This window comes from Myotis davidii, unplaced genomic scaffold (genome assembly GCF_000327345.1).
Source record: "Myotis davidii unplaced genomic scaffold, ASM32734v1 scaffold62, whole genome shotgun sequence".
Lineage (NCBI taxonomy): Eukaryota > Metazoa > Chordata > Mammalia > Chiroptera > Vespertilionidae > Myotis > Myotis davidii.
In genome coordinates, this window is record NW_006295180.1 from 766,226 (window position 1) to 782,887 (window position 16,662).

The 16,662-nt window shown below is 40.7% G+C and overlaps 1 protein-coding gene and 1 long non-coding RNA gene across 6 annotated transcripts in view; one reads left to right on the forward strand and one right to left on the reverse strand.

Moving 5' to 3' along the window:
- The window catches only part of JARID2 (jumonji and AT-rich interaction domain containing 2), a 283,368-nt gene that overhangs the window by 121,208 nt on the left and 145,498 nt on the right, over window positions 1-16,662 (reverse strand). Inside the window, exon 1 of one of the 5 annotated variants that reach the window (XM_015567802.1) lies at window positions 8,608-8,681. The exons of the other annotated variants lie outside the window; for them this stretch is intronic. Within the exon in view, the coding sequence (XP_015423288.1) occupies window positions 8,608-8,674 (67 nt within the window). The 5' untranslated portion in view covers window positions 8,675-8,681. Of the gene's footprint in view, window positions 1-8,607; window positions 8,682-16,662 lie in introns of those variants that run through there. 5 annotated transcript variants of the gene reach the window in all.
- The window catches only part of LOC107184096, a 22,206-nt gene that overhangs the window by 4,265 nt on the left and 1,279 nt on the right, over window positions 1-16,662 (forward strand). Inside the window, exon 2 of the long non-coding RNA XR_001514917.1 lies at window positions 10,113-10,115. This is a non-coding gene — a long non-coding RNA (uncharacterized LOC107184096). The remainder of the gene's footprint in view (window positions 1-10,112; window positions 10,116-16,662) is intronic.

Sequence of the window (16,662 nt, forward strand, 5' to 3'; positions counted from 1 at the left end):
TGTAAAATAGATGGTACTTGTCTTTTAAACGAAGCCAAATGTGCTGGGTGACCCCTTGATTTTGGTTCTTCTAAATGTTCCACCAATTTGGTATTCACTTAATTCACTGTATTAGATCCCTTTTTGGTTGAAAGAGTGGTTTCTGTTATTTGCACTCAACACTATGTCAGTGATGGTGAACCTTTTGAGCTCGGCGTGTCAGCATTTTGAAAAACCCTAACTCTGGTGCCATGTCACGTAAAGAAATTTTTTGATATTTGCAACCATAGTAAAACAAAGATTTATATTTTTGATATTTATTTTATATATTTAAATGCCATTTAACAAAGAAATGAACCAAAAAAATGAGTTCGTGTGTCACCTCTGACACGCATGTCATAGGTTCGCCATCACTGCACTATGTAGATTACAGCATCCTATATATTGGTTAAAATTTTCTGAAAGAACATTGTACACTGCAACAAAGCCCTGGGGCTTGACCTGTTTATGCATGCATTTCTTCAGTTATCTACTTTTACATCATTTCAGAGTTATCTGTAATAACATGAGGTTGGAAATCTAATTCAGTGCAGTAAATACAATCCTGTAGCTGTTACTGAGACATGTGGCTTTGGGAGTCATGAATACAATATGGAAATGAAAATGTATACAACTTCCCAAAGAAAGAGAAATGTGGGGATTTGCACTGAGGCAAAAAAGGGACATAACTGTATATAAATCTAAGGGTAGAACTGTGACTGGTGTTTCAAAGATTAGAGCAGTGGCCATTACAATGGCCACTAGTGAGCATATGAAACATGGCTAGCATGGATGAGGAAATACATTTTCATTATTAATTTAAAACAGTATAACTAAAATTTGATTAATAATGTCATATTAATTCTTGACATTTTGCATATATTACATCAAATATACTAAAATTAATCTTACCTGCTTTTTAAAAAAATTTTAATGTAGCTCTAGAAAACTAAAACTACATGTGTGGGTTGAAATTACGCCTTTATATATCAACACTAAATTAGAGCACTTTAGTAACGTCACATTGTGGGTAGGAGGGATGCCAGCCCCCCGAAACAGCCCACCCAAACAGTAGGAAGATACAGATAACTGACTTAGGAAACTGGCCAGGGAGATAATATGTTGCATATGTAAAAAAAAAGACAAGATGAATGAATTGCCACACTTGGAAAGTATGGAAAATTCATAGTAAAAATTCTAGTTATAGCACCATATGTAAAATTAATAAGAAAAAAAAGCAGATACGCATCTAAATATGTGTACCCTTGGTTGAGTTCCAATTTTTTCAATAGTACATAAAGGAAAGAAGGGAGGGAATATATATTCATCCATTCATTTCCTTAACAGCCCACATATATGCCAGGGATACAGGCATCCCAAACAAAATCTAAATTCCAATGAGAGGAGATAGATGGACAAGTACACATGGTTGTACCAGTTAGTAGTATGTGCAAAGAAGAAACTTTGCACTAATCGGGCAAAATAAAGTGATAGGGGAGGGCAATGAATATGAATCAGGGGAGCCAGCAAGCTTGCAATAAATACCTGCATAAGAAGAGCAAAGCTGGAATTTGCAATATGCTTAAAAACAAAACAGAAACCAGTATGACAGTGGTGGTGAAGGAGGAGTAAAAAGAAATGATGTGTTTTGTGTGTGTGTGTGTGTGTGGTGTTTTGTTCTTTTTTGTTTGTTTTTTGAATCTCAATTCTCTATCTATTTATTGTTGACACTATTACAGATGTCCCCCATTTTCCCTTCCCTTTGCCCCCTCCACTCAACCTCCACCATCTACCCGCCACCAGGCCGTCACAACAATATTATCTATGTCCATGGCTAAGCATACATGTTCTCTGGTTAATTTCTTCCAGTCCCCTCCACCTTCCTCCCCTTGGAGATCTATGTGTCCATTCTATTCATCCATGCCTCTGGTGCTGTTTTATGCATCAGGGAAAAGAGAGAAAGAGAAGAGAGGGAGGAGAGGGAGGAGAGGGAGGGGAGAGGGGACGGGAGAGGGAGGGAGGGAGAAGGAGGGAGGGAGAGGAAGGGAGGGAGAGGAAGGGAGGGAGGGAGAGGGATGGATGAGTGGTTCTGAAAATATATTTGGATCAAGGGGGAAATAAGGAAGAACTAGACGCTGCTAGGTGAATGTGGGGAAGAAATGCTGCCTTACGCTTAGACCTTAAGTATTTGCTGAGTGAGGAAGCAGCAAATGAGTGAATGATTTAGCAGAGAAAAGTTGATATTCAATGATAGCTATACACTTGTCCTTCTAACAAGAATAATCTCAGTAGATTGTGTGTAGACAGCAGTAGTGCTTCTCAAACTTGAGCAAGAGTAAAAATCACCTGGAGAGCTTTGTCAAACAGTCCCCTAGGCCTCAACCCCAGTTATGCTATTCTAACAAATTCCCAGCTGGCGCTGGTGTTGCTTTGGCTGGTCTAGGAACTATCTTTTGAGAACCACTATTGTAGGAGAACACAAGGTTCAAAACCGTAAGAGACCTGGTTGCCTTAAAACACTTTAAAGCTCTAGGCAAGTGTGAATTAAGTCCCAGGAAACCAATTATACTGCACAAACTATGACCATACAACTCACAGTTGTAAGAAACATGCCTCTGGTTTACCTTCATGGAAAAGAAACAGCATGTGGCCAGGCTGCTGCAGAATTTCCCCAGAGCAAACAGAGATTGGGGATGGGGAGAGAGGATGAGAGTTATTAATGTGGCTGATAGCACGAGTCCTAGGGCCTAGAGACAAAGGGAGGCAGAGGCAACTAGAGAAGGCCCCAGCCCATTTTTTTTAAATAACCCAATGGGAGACAGCAAGACCTAGGCGACCTATTAGGAAACAGGTGACCAAATAGTACTCAGCCAATGAGGAACTGGAGGAGGATCTAAATAATAGGCTATGTTCCTTGCCCCACTTGTGATCCTGTAAAATGGGTGCACACTCAAGAGCATTATTAAAAGTCTCATTTTTGCCATGCTTCTGTTTCCTAGTCCATCATTTGAAATTTGGACAGGTGAGCCATTTCTCACACAGTGAGGCACCCAGTTCCAAAGTTCTGTATGGGCATTCTGCTACCTTTTATCACTAATTTGTGAAGTGAAAAAAAGATTGCTTACAAAACCTATCACAGAGCTATAAGAGTCAGCTAATGACAAATACAGACTTTTAGTAAGTAACAGGCTGGGAAAAGTGTTCATATCCAAGAAGCTCCAGTGTAAAAAGGCATATTATGTTTCTTCCCTTCAAAAAATCAAATGCCCAAGCACAAATGCAGGGAAACTGGACTATAATATTTTTGATGAAAAATTGGGAATTTTAATGGACTGTATGTGAGCTCATTGTGAGGCAAACAGATGAGGATGATCTGAAATACTAAGGCAAGACTGGGCTACATTAAAAGAAATAAAAGTAGTGGGCCCATTGTTCTAAAGCCCTTACCAGGCTAATCTCTTCAAAGAGCTCCAAAATTTTCCCCATTCCAAAGATTAACAATGACTGATTACCTCAAGTACAAGAGAGGTAGCTTGTGGACTGACTTTCCAGAATAGGAAAATGGGGCCTAGGCCAGGAAATTGATTGCCTGTTATGCAAATTGAAGGACCTTTGCTTTTCTGAGCTTTTATAGGAGGAGGGGTGGATGGGGAGAGACTGACTAGTTCTGCATATGAATGACTTTTTCAATTTGACAAACCATCCTGTGTTATGTCAGCACAAAGAACAGTCACATTTATTTTTAGTCTACATGGTTGGATAAACCTGGGCTTTTTCTTTTGTACACACCTATACACAGACAGACAGACAGACAGACAGACACACACACACACACACACACACACACACACACCCTTTTAACATCTCCAATATACTGACTACCCCCTTTCATTTTGAATGTTTTCATCCAAATCCTACTGCCTGTCCAATCCAAAAGAGCCAGGTCAGCAAGATGGGATATGATGCCACAGGGCAGAATACCCATCATTATAATATTAGACGAGTTAATAGGTGCTGCCTTTTCCTCCCCCTAACAAAGCCCTGCCAACAATTTTTTAAATTATTATTGTTAGTAAATGAGAAACGATGAAAAGGCATCCCCTCCTCCTTCAAACACAAATTGATTTTATTTTCCCAAACCCCTCCCCCAGCCTACACAAACCTTTGTTGGGGAGAGGAGGTTAAATAGAGGAAACTGAATGGCCCAAGGATTCAGTCTCCCCACATTAGCATTTGTTCTCCTCTATTAATATTCAGTAGGTTGAACTTAAATTAAACCGCGTCTATTGTCTTTGACAAAAGCAATAAATATGAGCTGAAAATTCCAAATCACGCAGTAAAGGCAGCCTGGGGACTGCCTGTAACCTCAGCCAGTCACCATCAGCTGACAGGAGCAGCACGTCACAGGCCTGAAACCAAGCATCCACCACAATGGCAGTGCCCGTTCTCTCAAACTGAGATCCCCAAGGAAATCAGATACAACAGAACCCTGCCATCAGATTCAGGAACTTTTCATCCCATCTTCCAAATCATCGAGAAATGAAAAGATAGAAGGCCACACACTAAAACCATCTTCTTTCTACGCCTAGAACAGCAGCAGCAAAGGGGAGTAAGAATTCCTGTTCTTGATCTCCCTTTTGCCTTAACCTAAAAGGGGTTGGGAAAATTGAAACATAAAGGAGGCCAGGTTCCTTAGCTGAAGGAATTTCAACTAAGCAACTGATGAGAGCCACAGATTTCAGAACACAAACACTCATAGAGAAGGTAATTCTTTACTAATATCTGAAAAAAAATAGAATATATGTACAGTCCTTGTAATTTTATTATGTTTTAGACACAAAGACGTTTCACTAGTCCTCTCATTAGCTACATGTTCATTACAATATAAAACCCAAGAAAAATCTAATGCTTCTATTTCACAAAAGCTTAAAGAAGGGTTAAAGAGAAAAGAAAAACAAGGAGACTTTGAAGCTGTTCTGAGCTTCCAAAACATCTGGAGCACATCAGACATATTACCATATTAGGGAGAGTCAATGGATTTGGCTTTGTTGTAGGAGGGATGCACAAAAGGTAATTCTGTATTATGGAGCCAATGCCCGTCTGTCACCCTGTCACTGTGAGACAAGGTATCACATTACATATTAAACAGTCAAGCATCCAAAGAGAGCTTTCGTTTCAGCAGCTGTGTGTACTTGAGTGGGTGTGTTGGGGGATGGGGTTGGCTGCAGCCCTCTTAGTTGAGAGAAAAATTATAAAAGCAGCCCCCTTGGTTGAGGTAGTCAGAATGCCTAGCTTGCTGCCATTACTAATGAAAACACCTATTTTTACTCCAATTTTGAGAGAAACAGTGGGTTGCTTGCTTTTTGCATTTGGATGCTAGGGAAAATCTGCTCAGGCCAGCTTCACAGGTTCAACAGGAATATGGAGTTTAAACCCAACTATACATATTCGGGTCAGCAGCTAAGCTCTTCCATCTGTCCTAGGGTTCCAGGAAGAGGGTGAGCTGTGCAGAGATGTCAGCGAAGCTAAGCCCAGGCTGGTCCACTGACATCCTCTCCTTATCAAAATGCTGAAAGGGTTGGGAACAAATGACAATCGTGAGGCATGATGTCACCGTCACACTCATGGTCAGCGAAGCGCAAATGAAAGAGGTTTAATACCTCAGCTTATTGAAAATAATTATCCCTTTTCCTCAGGAGAATGGCCCCTGAGCAGACCTGGGCTCCCCTTTGTCTACTCTCAAATCAGCTATGGAGATTTCCTATTCCAACCAAGAAAATGCAGTCCAAAAAGTGCCAGGGGTCAAAGAGTCCCAAGACACAGGGAAAACATGGGGTTTTTTTTGTTAGTTTAACACCCAAAGGGATAGTAGGTAGGTTGATGGGGGGGTAGGGGTGGGGGAGAGAGAGAAGTATTCAATGAATCCCATAGGAGCCCTTCACAGCCACCAGACAAACCTTTATTCCCCCCAAAAATCTTGGGGATTCTAAACCTTCCTTCGCATGCTCAATTTTTTGAAAATTAGTGTTAGGTAACAACCTGACACAGTGATAATTAGTAACATGAAAAAGTTGGGCCACTGGGTAAGCAAAAAAAGCATCTAATCCTCTCCCTTTTTTTCCTATTTGAGAATCAGGCAAATGGCTAAATTTGAGAGTCAAGCAGGAAAACAGCCCAGAAGGGAGGAGCCCAGAACAGGGAGGACAGGGAGCCCAGAAGGCATTGCCTCACCTTCAGGCACAAAGGAAAGAGCCCACCCAAATGGACTCACAGTTACACACAGGAAAGGTGACCAGATTACTGCTATCAGGAAATCAGCCCTATTCAAGCTGTATCAACCACAAATGAATGAATATCATCAAAAGACAAAAGATCTCTCCTTTGCAAGTCCTTCCCAAGAGTCAAAAGAGGAGAGAAAACACTGTCCTGGAGAGGAGGCTGGAAAATGTCAACAGCTGAACTTCATTCCATATAAAAAGCACTCAGTGGGAAGGCTCCATGATCTCTAGGTAAGATTTCTGGACCAGCCCAGAAGCTACTGAAACTCTGATGATCACACAGTGAGCAAAACATACTGTGCATTTGAGTGCAGCTCTCTTACTTCTTTGGGGAAAGGTCTCACCCTCCCTCTACACTTTCTCTTCCTTTTCACTCATTCTTCAGCTTTAGCATGATTTTTGTAACGATCAGGAAAGGTACAGTAACTTGAACAATAATTATTATTAAAATATAAACATCCACATTGCTCTACAATGAGAAGTTCCTTTGCATTCAATCATAACTCCTCTAGACCCATCGCCATCCCCACACCTTATTAATTTTATACAGGCAAAACCAGTCAAGTGCATGCCACCTGGGCAACCCAGTTTTAATTTCCATCAAAAGCAGGAATCCTTAGAGTCAGTCCTCTAGGACATGCAACTCTCAGATGGTCCAGTACTGAACACCCCAGAGGTCAAAGACTGCCTTCCACATTCAGAAGAAAAGTGATTAAAGACAATGTTGGGCTGATTGGAAATGAACTACAAAACAATGGCATCGTTGCAGAGCATAATATGAGACCAACATGTTTAAAGTTTTATGCTCAGATAACCTGACATGCCAAAATTGGATTTTACAAATCATGGAATTAACACTTCCCAAAGGAAGATTTCCATATATACAGCATGTTCTGAGATAGCTAGTGATGTTATCAGAGAGCTAGTGCTATCCTACCTTTAAGTAATGACAATGTGTGTGTGTGTGTGTGTGTGTGTGTGTGTGTGTTTATAATCTTTAAAGCTTCACACCATCCTTACATTTACCCACACAAATGTAAGTTAGTCAAAGAAACAGGCTCTCAAATATTATTAGCAAACCTCTACCAAGTTGAGCGAAGCTTGCTTAAATGCAAATCAACAAATCCCATCAGATTAATAGTTTTGTGTATTAGTCTATGATGATAAATAGGCACAACTCAAAATACTTTGTGTCCTGACTGACATCATAATTGATGGCTAAGTAAATGTCACACCCTTACTCCCAAACCTCTCTGGCTGCCTTGATTCCATAAGACAATACAAGTGGACCCCATAGAAGTTCTACATTATTTTGTCTGTAGCATGACTGGGAAGAGCAGGTTTCCCAGTACCTTCACTACCTCATTCACACATAGGCCAATCAACTGCACGCCCACTTTTCAGACGAATATGAAAAAGGATTAAGTGGGCTATATTTAAAGTAAAATTTTTTTTTAATCAGTTAATTAAAAAAAAAAATCTGCTGACACCAAACAAGTTCAGAGAGGCCTACTGCCTCCATTCTTTCCAATGCTGAAATTGAATAGAAGCAGAACAGAAAGCAGAGCTCCAAGCATGTGGCCACAAAATCTGTAAAAATAATGAAGCATCGGAAATAAATGGCTCCTAAAATTCATTTGTGTTTTTATATATTAACACAAATATGATGAAGGCAGAATAATCGAGAGCACTGGAAGTTTAAAGCTTTTAAGGTCTAACCTATAATCACTTAGTATCTATTTACATGCCTCAGTTTCCTTTATCTTTCAAGGAGAGAGGACAAGAGAGAGTCTGAAGGGAAATAAAACCATCATGCTGTTTATAAAGAAAACCAAAGCTATGGTGAGGATGAACTAATTAACTTTAAGCAAACATCTATTTTTAAATGCTGGAAATGATCACACTCATTGGTAATAAAATAAAGGGACCAGCCATAGCTGGATGGCATTCAGACCCCAGAAAGAAATGTCTAAATTCATGCAAGCCTGGCTAAAACTGCAGATTTGACCAAAATGGTCAACAGAGCTAAATGCTTTAAGAGCGACATTAATTCTCTCTTGTAAATTTCCACAGTGCCTTTGCAGGAACCACCACTACCCCTAGGGAGGATATCAAAGCTAAAAGAATATTAATATTAAGCAAATCACAACACTTTTTACTTACTCATGTACATAGCACCTTGCCATCCATAATAGATTAATCAGGACCCCAATAGGGAAACCCACAAAAGGCCTATTTCTCCAACAAAGGCCATACAAGCCTGAAACAAATACAGAGCTATTTGGTTTTTATTTTATTTATAGGAACAGACCTTCTATCCCAGGTTCCTCAAGATAAGCCACCAAAAACTGCACCTGACAGACCCGTGGAGCAGCCATCCTCAGAGCCGGATCATTGCAGAGAGACAGAGAGGAAGGAGGACAGAGGGAGGGAGGGAGGGAGGAAGGAAAAGCGCGGAGAGGCAGGCTCCAGAGCACTTGTCAACAATCCTCCCAGTACGTAATAAGCAGGCGGCAGTGCAGATTCCGGCAGTGCAGATTCCGCGCAGCAATAGGACAGCCGAGGGGCACAGGGGAGGGGAGAGGGGGTGCGCGCACCAGGGAGAGGAGGTTATTTATGTGAGGGGGAGGGAATCTAATACCCAAGAGGAGGGGTCTGGGGCTTTTTCCCCCTCCCCATAAATTAAAATTTAAAAAAAAAAAGGAAAAGAGTGACTAGCTTCTCATCCTGCAATTTCCTCAACCTGCAATGTAGACAAATCCTTATTTTAGGATTTCTGACATGGGAGTGGGGTGGGGGGCACCTTTGATGGGGGCAGTCCACACTTCTTATGCTCAGTCTGTCAGAGCACTGCCTCCACTCATGCACACACTCCACCCCCACGGATGGTGGGGTCCATGGCACATTTTCAATGGCATCCCTTTTTAATATCATAATCTGTGTCATTCAGCACTTGCCTTTTATTTATTTTTATTTGTTTTTTTGGCTGGGAAACCTGGGCAGCTCTCCAGACAGACTGCAGAAATCTCTTTCCACATGCTCCTCCTTCAGCCCACCCTCCACCTTCCTGCTATTCCAGCAACCAGGGTTACTTATGTGAGGACCACATGGGCCACAGCTGCCCTCCCCACCCCAACACATGGACACCCCTCCCCCAGGCACATAAATTCATCTAATCTAATAAAATAGAAGCTGTTTTCCCTCATTGTTTCTTGAGGATCTTTCACAAAACAGGCTTTGTAGCCTGGCAGCTGCGAGAAGGGTGAAAAAGGCAAGACTCCAACAAGGCTGGCCAGCTCCCTGGCCTCAGATAACTGCAGTTTGCATCTCCTTTCATATCTCATAAGCTTTTGGGTTTTTAAAGTCAATTCTTTTGAAGCTTTTGAACTTCAGCTGGAAATTATAATATCCCAAACACATGCTCTGAACACCATCCCATACTTTCCTCTCTACTCTTTTCCAAAGGGGGGGGAAAGATGGTGCATCACCCTCAAAGAATCCACACATTAAAAATTCTCCTCACAGATTCATCCAAGGGAACTGGAGGAAGAATGCCGCTTACTATTATTTTTAGTTTGCTACTGTTGTTGTTATTTAACCAACGAATAAGCCCCTCTGGGCTTTAAACAGGTTAAGTTATTTAGACCTCCCCAAACCACTGAAGACAGATGTTAGCTTTGCTCAGGACATCCAGCCAACAAATCACCAGGGCCTATCTACCTGCATCACTTCTAAACAAAAAATACCAGGAGGTAGGTGATGGTTTTCTCTAATCTCTACTTGGTATCCACCATTTTAAAATCAGAATTGCCCTAGCTGGTTCGGCTCAGTGGGTGGATAGAGTGTCGGCCTGTGGACTGAAGGGTCCTGGGTTCGATTCAGGACAAGGGCACAAATCTCAGTTGCTGGCTCCTTCCCAGCCAGGGCCCAGGTCCAGGCAATCGATGTGTGTTTCTCTCACATCGATATTTCTCTGTCTTTCCCTCTCTCTTCCACTCTCTCTAAAAATCAATGGAAAAATATCCTTGGATGAGGAAATAAATAAATAAATCAGAATTATAGATAGGGCCTTAGGGACAATCTAATGAATCCCCCACTTGAAAGGTGAGTAAACTGAGGCACATACAGATAGGGTTCTTATACAAGATCACAGAGCCAGTTCCTTTGACAGTCTTAACAGAAGGCCATCCATGAATCCTGTGGTTTTTGGGGACAAGGACAAGTAACACACTGGAACAACCTCACTATACAATTCTCTGTGGAGCACACATACAGTTGGAAAATCCCTCTGCAATCTTTCCGCGTCCAGTGCGAACCCACGGAGCAGGCCTCATTGACTTCTCTCCAGAGCAGTATATTCCTATCATGTTGAACAACTGCTTGGCATGTGTCCCACTGCAGTATAAGTCATACACAGCTAATTAAAGGACATTTAAGGGATGACTATTGGGCTTTTTTCCTCTTTCTGCGCCTTCACTAATCAAAAGCACCCAAATGAGAGAAGTGGAAGGGAGATATGAGACAGATATTTGAATGTATGATAATTCTGGGGAAATATTAGTAAGAAAGTAGAAACCACAAGACATAAACAAGTGGCCAGAAATGAAGCCTGAGGGTGATGTATGGGTCCTTATCCCCAATCATCTGACAGGAGCGTGCACAGACCATCAGCAGTACTCTCCAGACTTTACCGCTGCTTCCTCTTCCCATTAACTAAAATGGTAACGAGGTATTTAAAATGAAAAAAGACAAGACCTAACAGGATGTTGGCCCCAGGCTGTTTTTACTCCCAAAACTATTATTAGCATCTGATTGCTCTCGGTATTTCCTAAAATAGATGGTTAGATAGCTCAGTGTGTCCAACTCTGGCCTGTGATCTGCGGCTGGGTCAGGAAGGAGAGTGGAAAGCTCTTGACAATGAAGGTTTGTAGGTTTTGGACTGTTTAGATAAAATACTGGTTTACCAAAGAGGAACATATCAACAGTACCAGACAGACTAACAACCCTCAAAGACTAACAACATCCAAGAGGAGATACACAATAAAACTGAGAGCTAGGTTCAGTTTAAGAACAGCCACACAACCCTCACTATTTAAATCCTGAAAAGAGGAGAGGATATAAAGGGTGAGACTGGCAAGCGCTATCTCTTTATTCCAAGTTAATATGATTGACAATACCAGTAGCTAAGCTTCAATGGTCAAAGATCAGAACAAGTACCATTTCTTAGATGAAGACTTCTCCAATATTATCAACTTCAGTCTTCCCCGTTTTACTTTTTAATAAAAAATGAAAGAGTATCTGCCAGTCCACAGTCTAACCAAATTACTAAAACATTAGCTTTGTGCTTCCCCCTTCCCATTTAATTATTTTTTAAGGTACAGCACAAATATGTAGGCCTAAATAGTATTTTATTTCATTATGCTTGATTATGAATGAACGTCACAAAAAGAGTATCACACTGTGTTTAGTCCCAGGAAACTTGTTTTTCCCCCAGCTCAATATTAGGTTACTAAGATCCATCCATGATTTTGGTTACACTTTACCTATCCATTCTCACTATTATTTCTCATACTCCATTGAATGAATATTCCACAATTTATTTTGATTCTCTCATTCTAAAGTATTGCCAGTCTATTGCTATCACGAACCATGTTGCAAACTTTCTTCTGCTTATCCCCTGGAAAGCAGGTACTAGTCTTTCTCTGGGATACATACCTAGGAGTGGAATTACTGAAAATTCTTAAATATGCAAATACTCAAATTTACAAGTTAAGGTCAAATCAATTTCCAAAGCAGGTGTCACCTTTTGGTTGTGCACCAGCAATGTATCACTGTAATAGCTAAATGTTTAAATATATTAAGACCTCCTATTACTCAATATTCCAGAGAACAAGGCACTACAATTGCTACTTCCGCAGAGAACAGAATTTTAGAAAGGATCTCCTTATCCTAAGAAATGCAGTGATGCCAGCCAGGTACATGGCAGCCATTCCACCTAATTATCACCTAAAAACCAGGACATCTAAGGACTTTTTTTGCTGGTAATAGCTTCAGAATCAAGGACCTACCTATGTGCATAGCCATTTCATTACCTCTGAGCCAGGCCACCTCCAGCAGCCCACTGAATGCACTTTATGTTTTAAAAATATATGACTGGAGCAAACCCCAATCTAGGACTTAAAATAAAATGAGAGAGCAATTCATTTGCATGCCTTAATCAAATTTGGCTATCTAATAGTACTCTGTGTTGATTAATTAAAGAACCTACTGCTTCAGAAGCATTAAGACCTTGTTTAATTCGTGTATCAAATCAAGGAAGCCAGTGCACACTGAAAGCTAGGGCCCATCACATAAAGGAGAGATAGGCCTTACAGAGTTGGAACAAGGCATAGAACATTCCTTATCATTCATGATGTCCCTCCAAAAGTTCCAATTTCCTGCTACCTATACAAGTTACTGCTTACGAAGGTAGCACCTTAACATATGAGTTCTCTGCAACTTATAATAATTTCCCCCCAAAAAATGCTTAGCATAAAGGAGGGTGGGGGTCCAGTGGATTGCCCTGTGTGAGAGAAGTGCATAAGGTTTTGGAGTCTGAGAATTTCTTATGGGAAATAAGAGAATTTTAATTATCACACTGCATTAGTCATGTTTTCACAAAGATATGTTAGTTGAGCTGAATTACATAGTATTGATCATATGACGTAGGCCTGCTAATATTTGACTTTCAAAAATATTAATGAAGTGTGGGTACTTTACAGCCGCTGCCATAATATAAACAAACATTACTTGTTAGAATATTTAAATGAGCGTTAATACACTGGCAATATACCAAGCAGAATTAGGTGCACATGGAGTCTGACTTGGACTCTTTCCAAAAAGGTTTGGTTAATTCCTGAAGCACCAACAGTGCTCAACTAACTGTATAATTCATGTGGCTGACTCTGTAGCCAACTTGACTTCAAGGCCACACTGTACAATTATAAAATAATTCCAATAATTATAAGAACAGAGTACGGAGATCTAGACTGGGTAACGATATATTAACTGGTGAAACAAACTTGGTTTAATCACTAATATCAATGAAATGGTGCTACACCTAAATCAGGAAACTCAAAAAGCTATCAGAAAAGACAATGTTCCATCAGACTTCTTTAATTAGAAAAAAAGCTGGTTTATTGGTAAACATCTAGCACTAAGAACCTAGGTGGTTCACAGCACACACAGTACAGTACAGACAAGGTGGCCTGGTTCTAATCCTAGTTTTACTCATCAACTGTATAAACTTTAAAGAGAATCACCAAAAGTGCTCTGTGCTTCAGTTTCCTCATCTGTCAAAATGAATATATAAGGACAACCATGGTTGGTTTAATTAAGGCCAATTATATATGTAAAAGGATTCATGGTACATAGCAAGTGCTACCTATATAGAGTGTCATAATAAACTTTGGTGTTAATTAATTAGAATTTTTGTTCAATAAATACTGTTAATTATTTTGTTATAAAATCAAACAAGATAAAATATATTTTAGCTGTTAATATATTTTAAAATGATTCAGGTAATAAATTTTAAAAGATAAACAGATGAGGCCAAGTTAAAAGATTATCAACATTGAGATTATTCTGAAAACATAAGCTACAATAGCATAAAGTAAAATTCAACTAGAATCTAAAGATGGTCATTTTACCTACTTAAGAAGAATAAATAATGGAAAACTATGTTTGCAAAGCACTGAAATGGAGCGCTGACTCAGGTCACTGTTGCAGAGTGGCTGATCACCTTTTCAAACCTCTGATTTTGACAATACCTACACTCCCATGAACTGCTAGCATGGGAATAAATTGATAAACTATTTTTAGAAAGCGACACTTGGTAATGTGTGCCAACAATTTTTTAAAGTTTGGAATTCAGCATTTCACTTCTAAAAAGTAATACTAAGAAATTAATCAGAAAAACACAGGTTTATGAGCAAGGGTTTCAAACCAGTTTAATTATTTTGTTGCTTCTTTTACTGGTTTAAATCTTTTCTGTGTCTATTTTTTAAAATAAAGTTATTCTGCATTAGCTTCCTGAGCCATGCAACAAACTGACTAGCGGTGCTTTTGTTTTCAACCCTGATGACATCCCATGATAAACATTTCATAAGACAGCTGGCTTAGGTTCTGCATGTATGGCAAATGACACATTCTCTTCATTACCTGAACTCTCAAACCTCAGTGCCTTTGCACATGCTATTCCCTCTTTTAAAATATTCTCTACTCTCCATCTGCCTAGAAGGCTCCTGCTCCTCATTCTGTCAGCCTTCAGTGACATCCACCAACCACTCTGCAGGTGCTACTTTAATGCAATACCCACAGTGACAAGCAAATATTGATATACTAGGAGCCCAGAGCACAATTCGAAATTGTGCGACGCCACCCACCCTCCGGTCCAGCCTTGCCTCCCTCTCCGGCCCTTGAAGCAGCTGGCCACTGCTGATCAGGCCCTCCCCCAGCGCAGGTGCACGGAGGCCCCTGTCGCCCCGCCCCTGACGCTGCACACACAACCTCCTATCCGGTCAACCTGTTATGGTGTCCTGGTTAATTAGCATATTTGAGAGAGAGAGAGATCATGTTCCATAACCAAGAGAATTTAATCTTGCCCATCAAATCCTGGTCCATACCAAAAGAAAATGGCCATCAAATCCTAGTCCATACCTAAAGAAAATGGCTGAGGCCTAATAAAGGCTACTGAAAGAATAATCTGCTGCTTAAAGGCCATTTCAGACTTTCTTAAGCCTGAAGTGTCCTACCTCAAAGGCCCCATTCTATATAACTTGCCAAGCATTCAAAGGTACCCCCTCCCATCTCTTCTTGAGGAGAAAAATATTTCAAAGAATTATCTCTTTGTGTTTAAAAGTATTTTGCTAAGAACAACCTCTGTAATTTATAATAAACCTATTTCTTGGAATACACTGATCAAAATGAAAAATTCCTGGGAAATAGACTTCAAATTTTCAGGTGAAATAAAATTAGAATGTTCATAAACCTAACAATAACCTTCACATTTCTAGACATTTAACCCCTTCAATTTTAAAGTTTTCTTTTTTTGGAGCAATGATTTCTTTACCTGTAACGCTGTTCTGTATCTTCCTCAAAATATTTAACCTTTTATAGGCTACTTAGATAAACATATTTTGTTAGTAACACGTTTAAGTGAAAGCCAAAGTAACTATAATCCTACCTTTTAATAAAGTAAAGTTACATCAGTCACTTAATTTTGTATGCATTCTTCATGGTCTTTTTTTTAAGTGTCTCATTTACCATACACAGACTAATGCTAAATATGAAACATAACTCATTAAAATTACTACACACAATGTTTTTTAAATCACATTTTTCAAAACTTATTAACATGAGAAAAAGCTCAATGTTTTATTTTTTTAATATATTTTTTATTGATTTTAGAGAGGAAGGGAAAGACCTGTCCCCGCATCACCCTCCACCCCCCCCCCCCCCCGTCCCACCAAGAGAATCATTGATTGGAGCTGCCTCCAGCACGCCCCACACTGGGGATTGAACCCAAAAACCAGCATGTGTCCTAACTGGGAATCGAACCATGACCTCCTGGGTCATAGGTCAATGCTCAACCACTAAGCCATGCCAGCCTGGCAAAAAAACTCAATGTTTTAGATAGTCAGCTTCAGTTGGAAACCAAGATGGCGGCAAAGGTTAACACCGGAGTTTGCTGCCTCGAACAACCACTTCAAAAATACAACTAAAAGACGGAACAGACATCATCCAGAACCACAGGAAGGCTGGCTGAGTGGAAATTCTACAACTAGGAGGAAAGAGAATATCATACCCAGACTCAGAGGAGGCGCAGTGCTGAAGTGAAATACTAAGGTACGGAGTGCATGCTGAGCGGGTTGGCGGCTGAGGGCGTGGTTGTTGTTTTCAATTGGGAGGGAGTCTCAGGCTCTGAGCTCCAGTTCCGGGCAAGTCTCTAGGGACCCAGACTCAAACGGGAGAAGTGGGACTGTCTGGCTTGTGTTGGAACTCGAAGGCAGCTTTCTCTCCGAGGTTTGCAGAGGTTGCTGGGACTCTGTGAGGCAGAGCCCCTGGGGACTGAACTGAGAGCAGCCATAACTGCTCCCTCCGCCGCCCTGTAGATCCCCGGGGACCTGCCCCGCCCAAACCCTGCACTGAGGCATTTGCCCAATAGCCTCAGGCAAATGCTAGATTAGCTCCGCAGCACAGAAGCTCTCCCACTGCAGACACAGCTGACTCTCATAGCAAGTTAGCCTGGAGGTCAAATCACCCCCGGTATTGCCTAAAACAATCAAGGCTTAAAAACAACAAGACTGTGCACAAAGACCACAAGGGG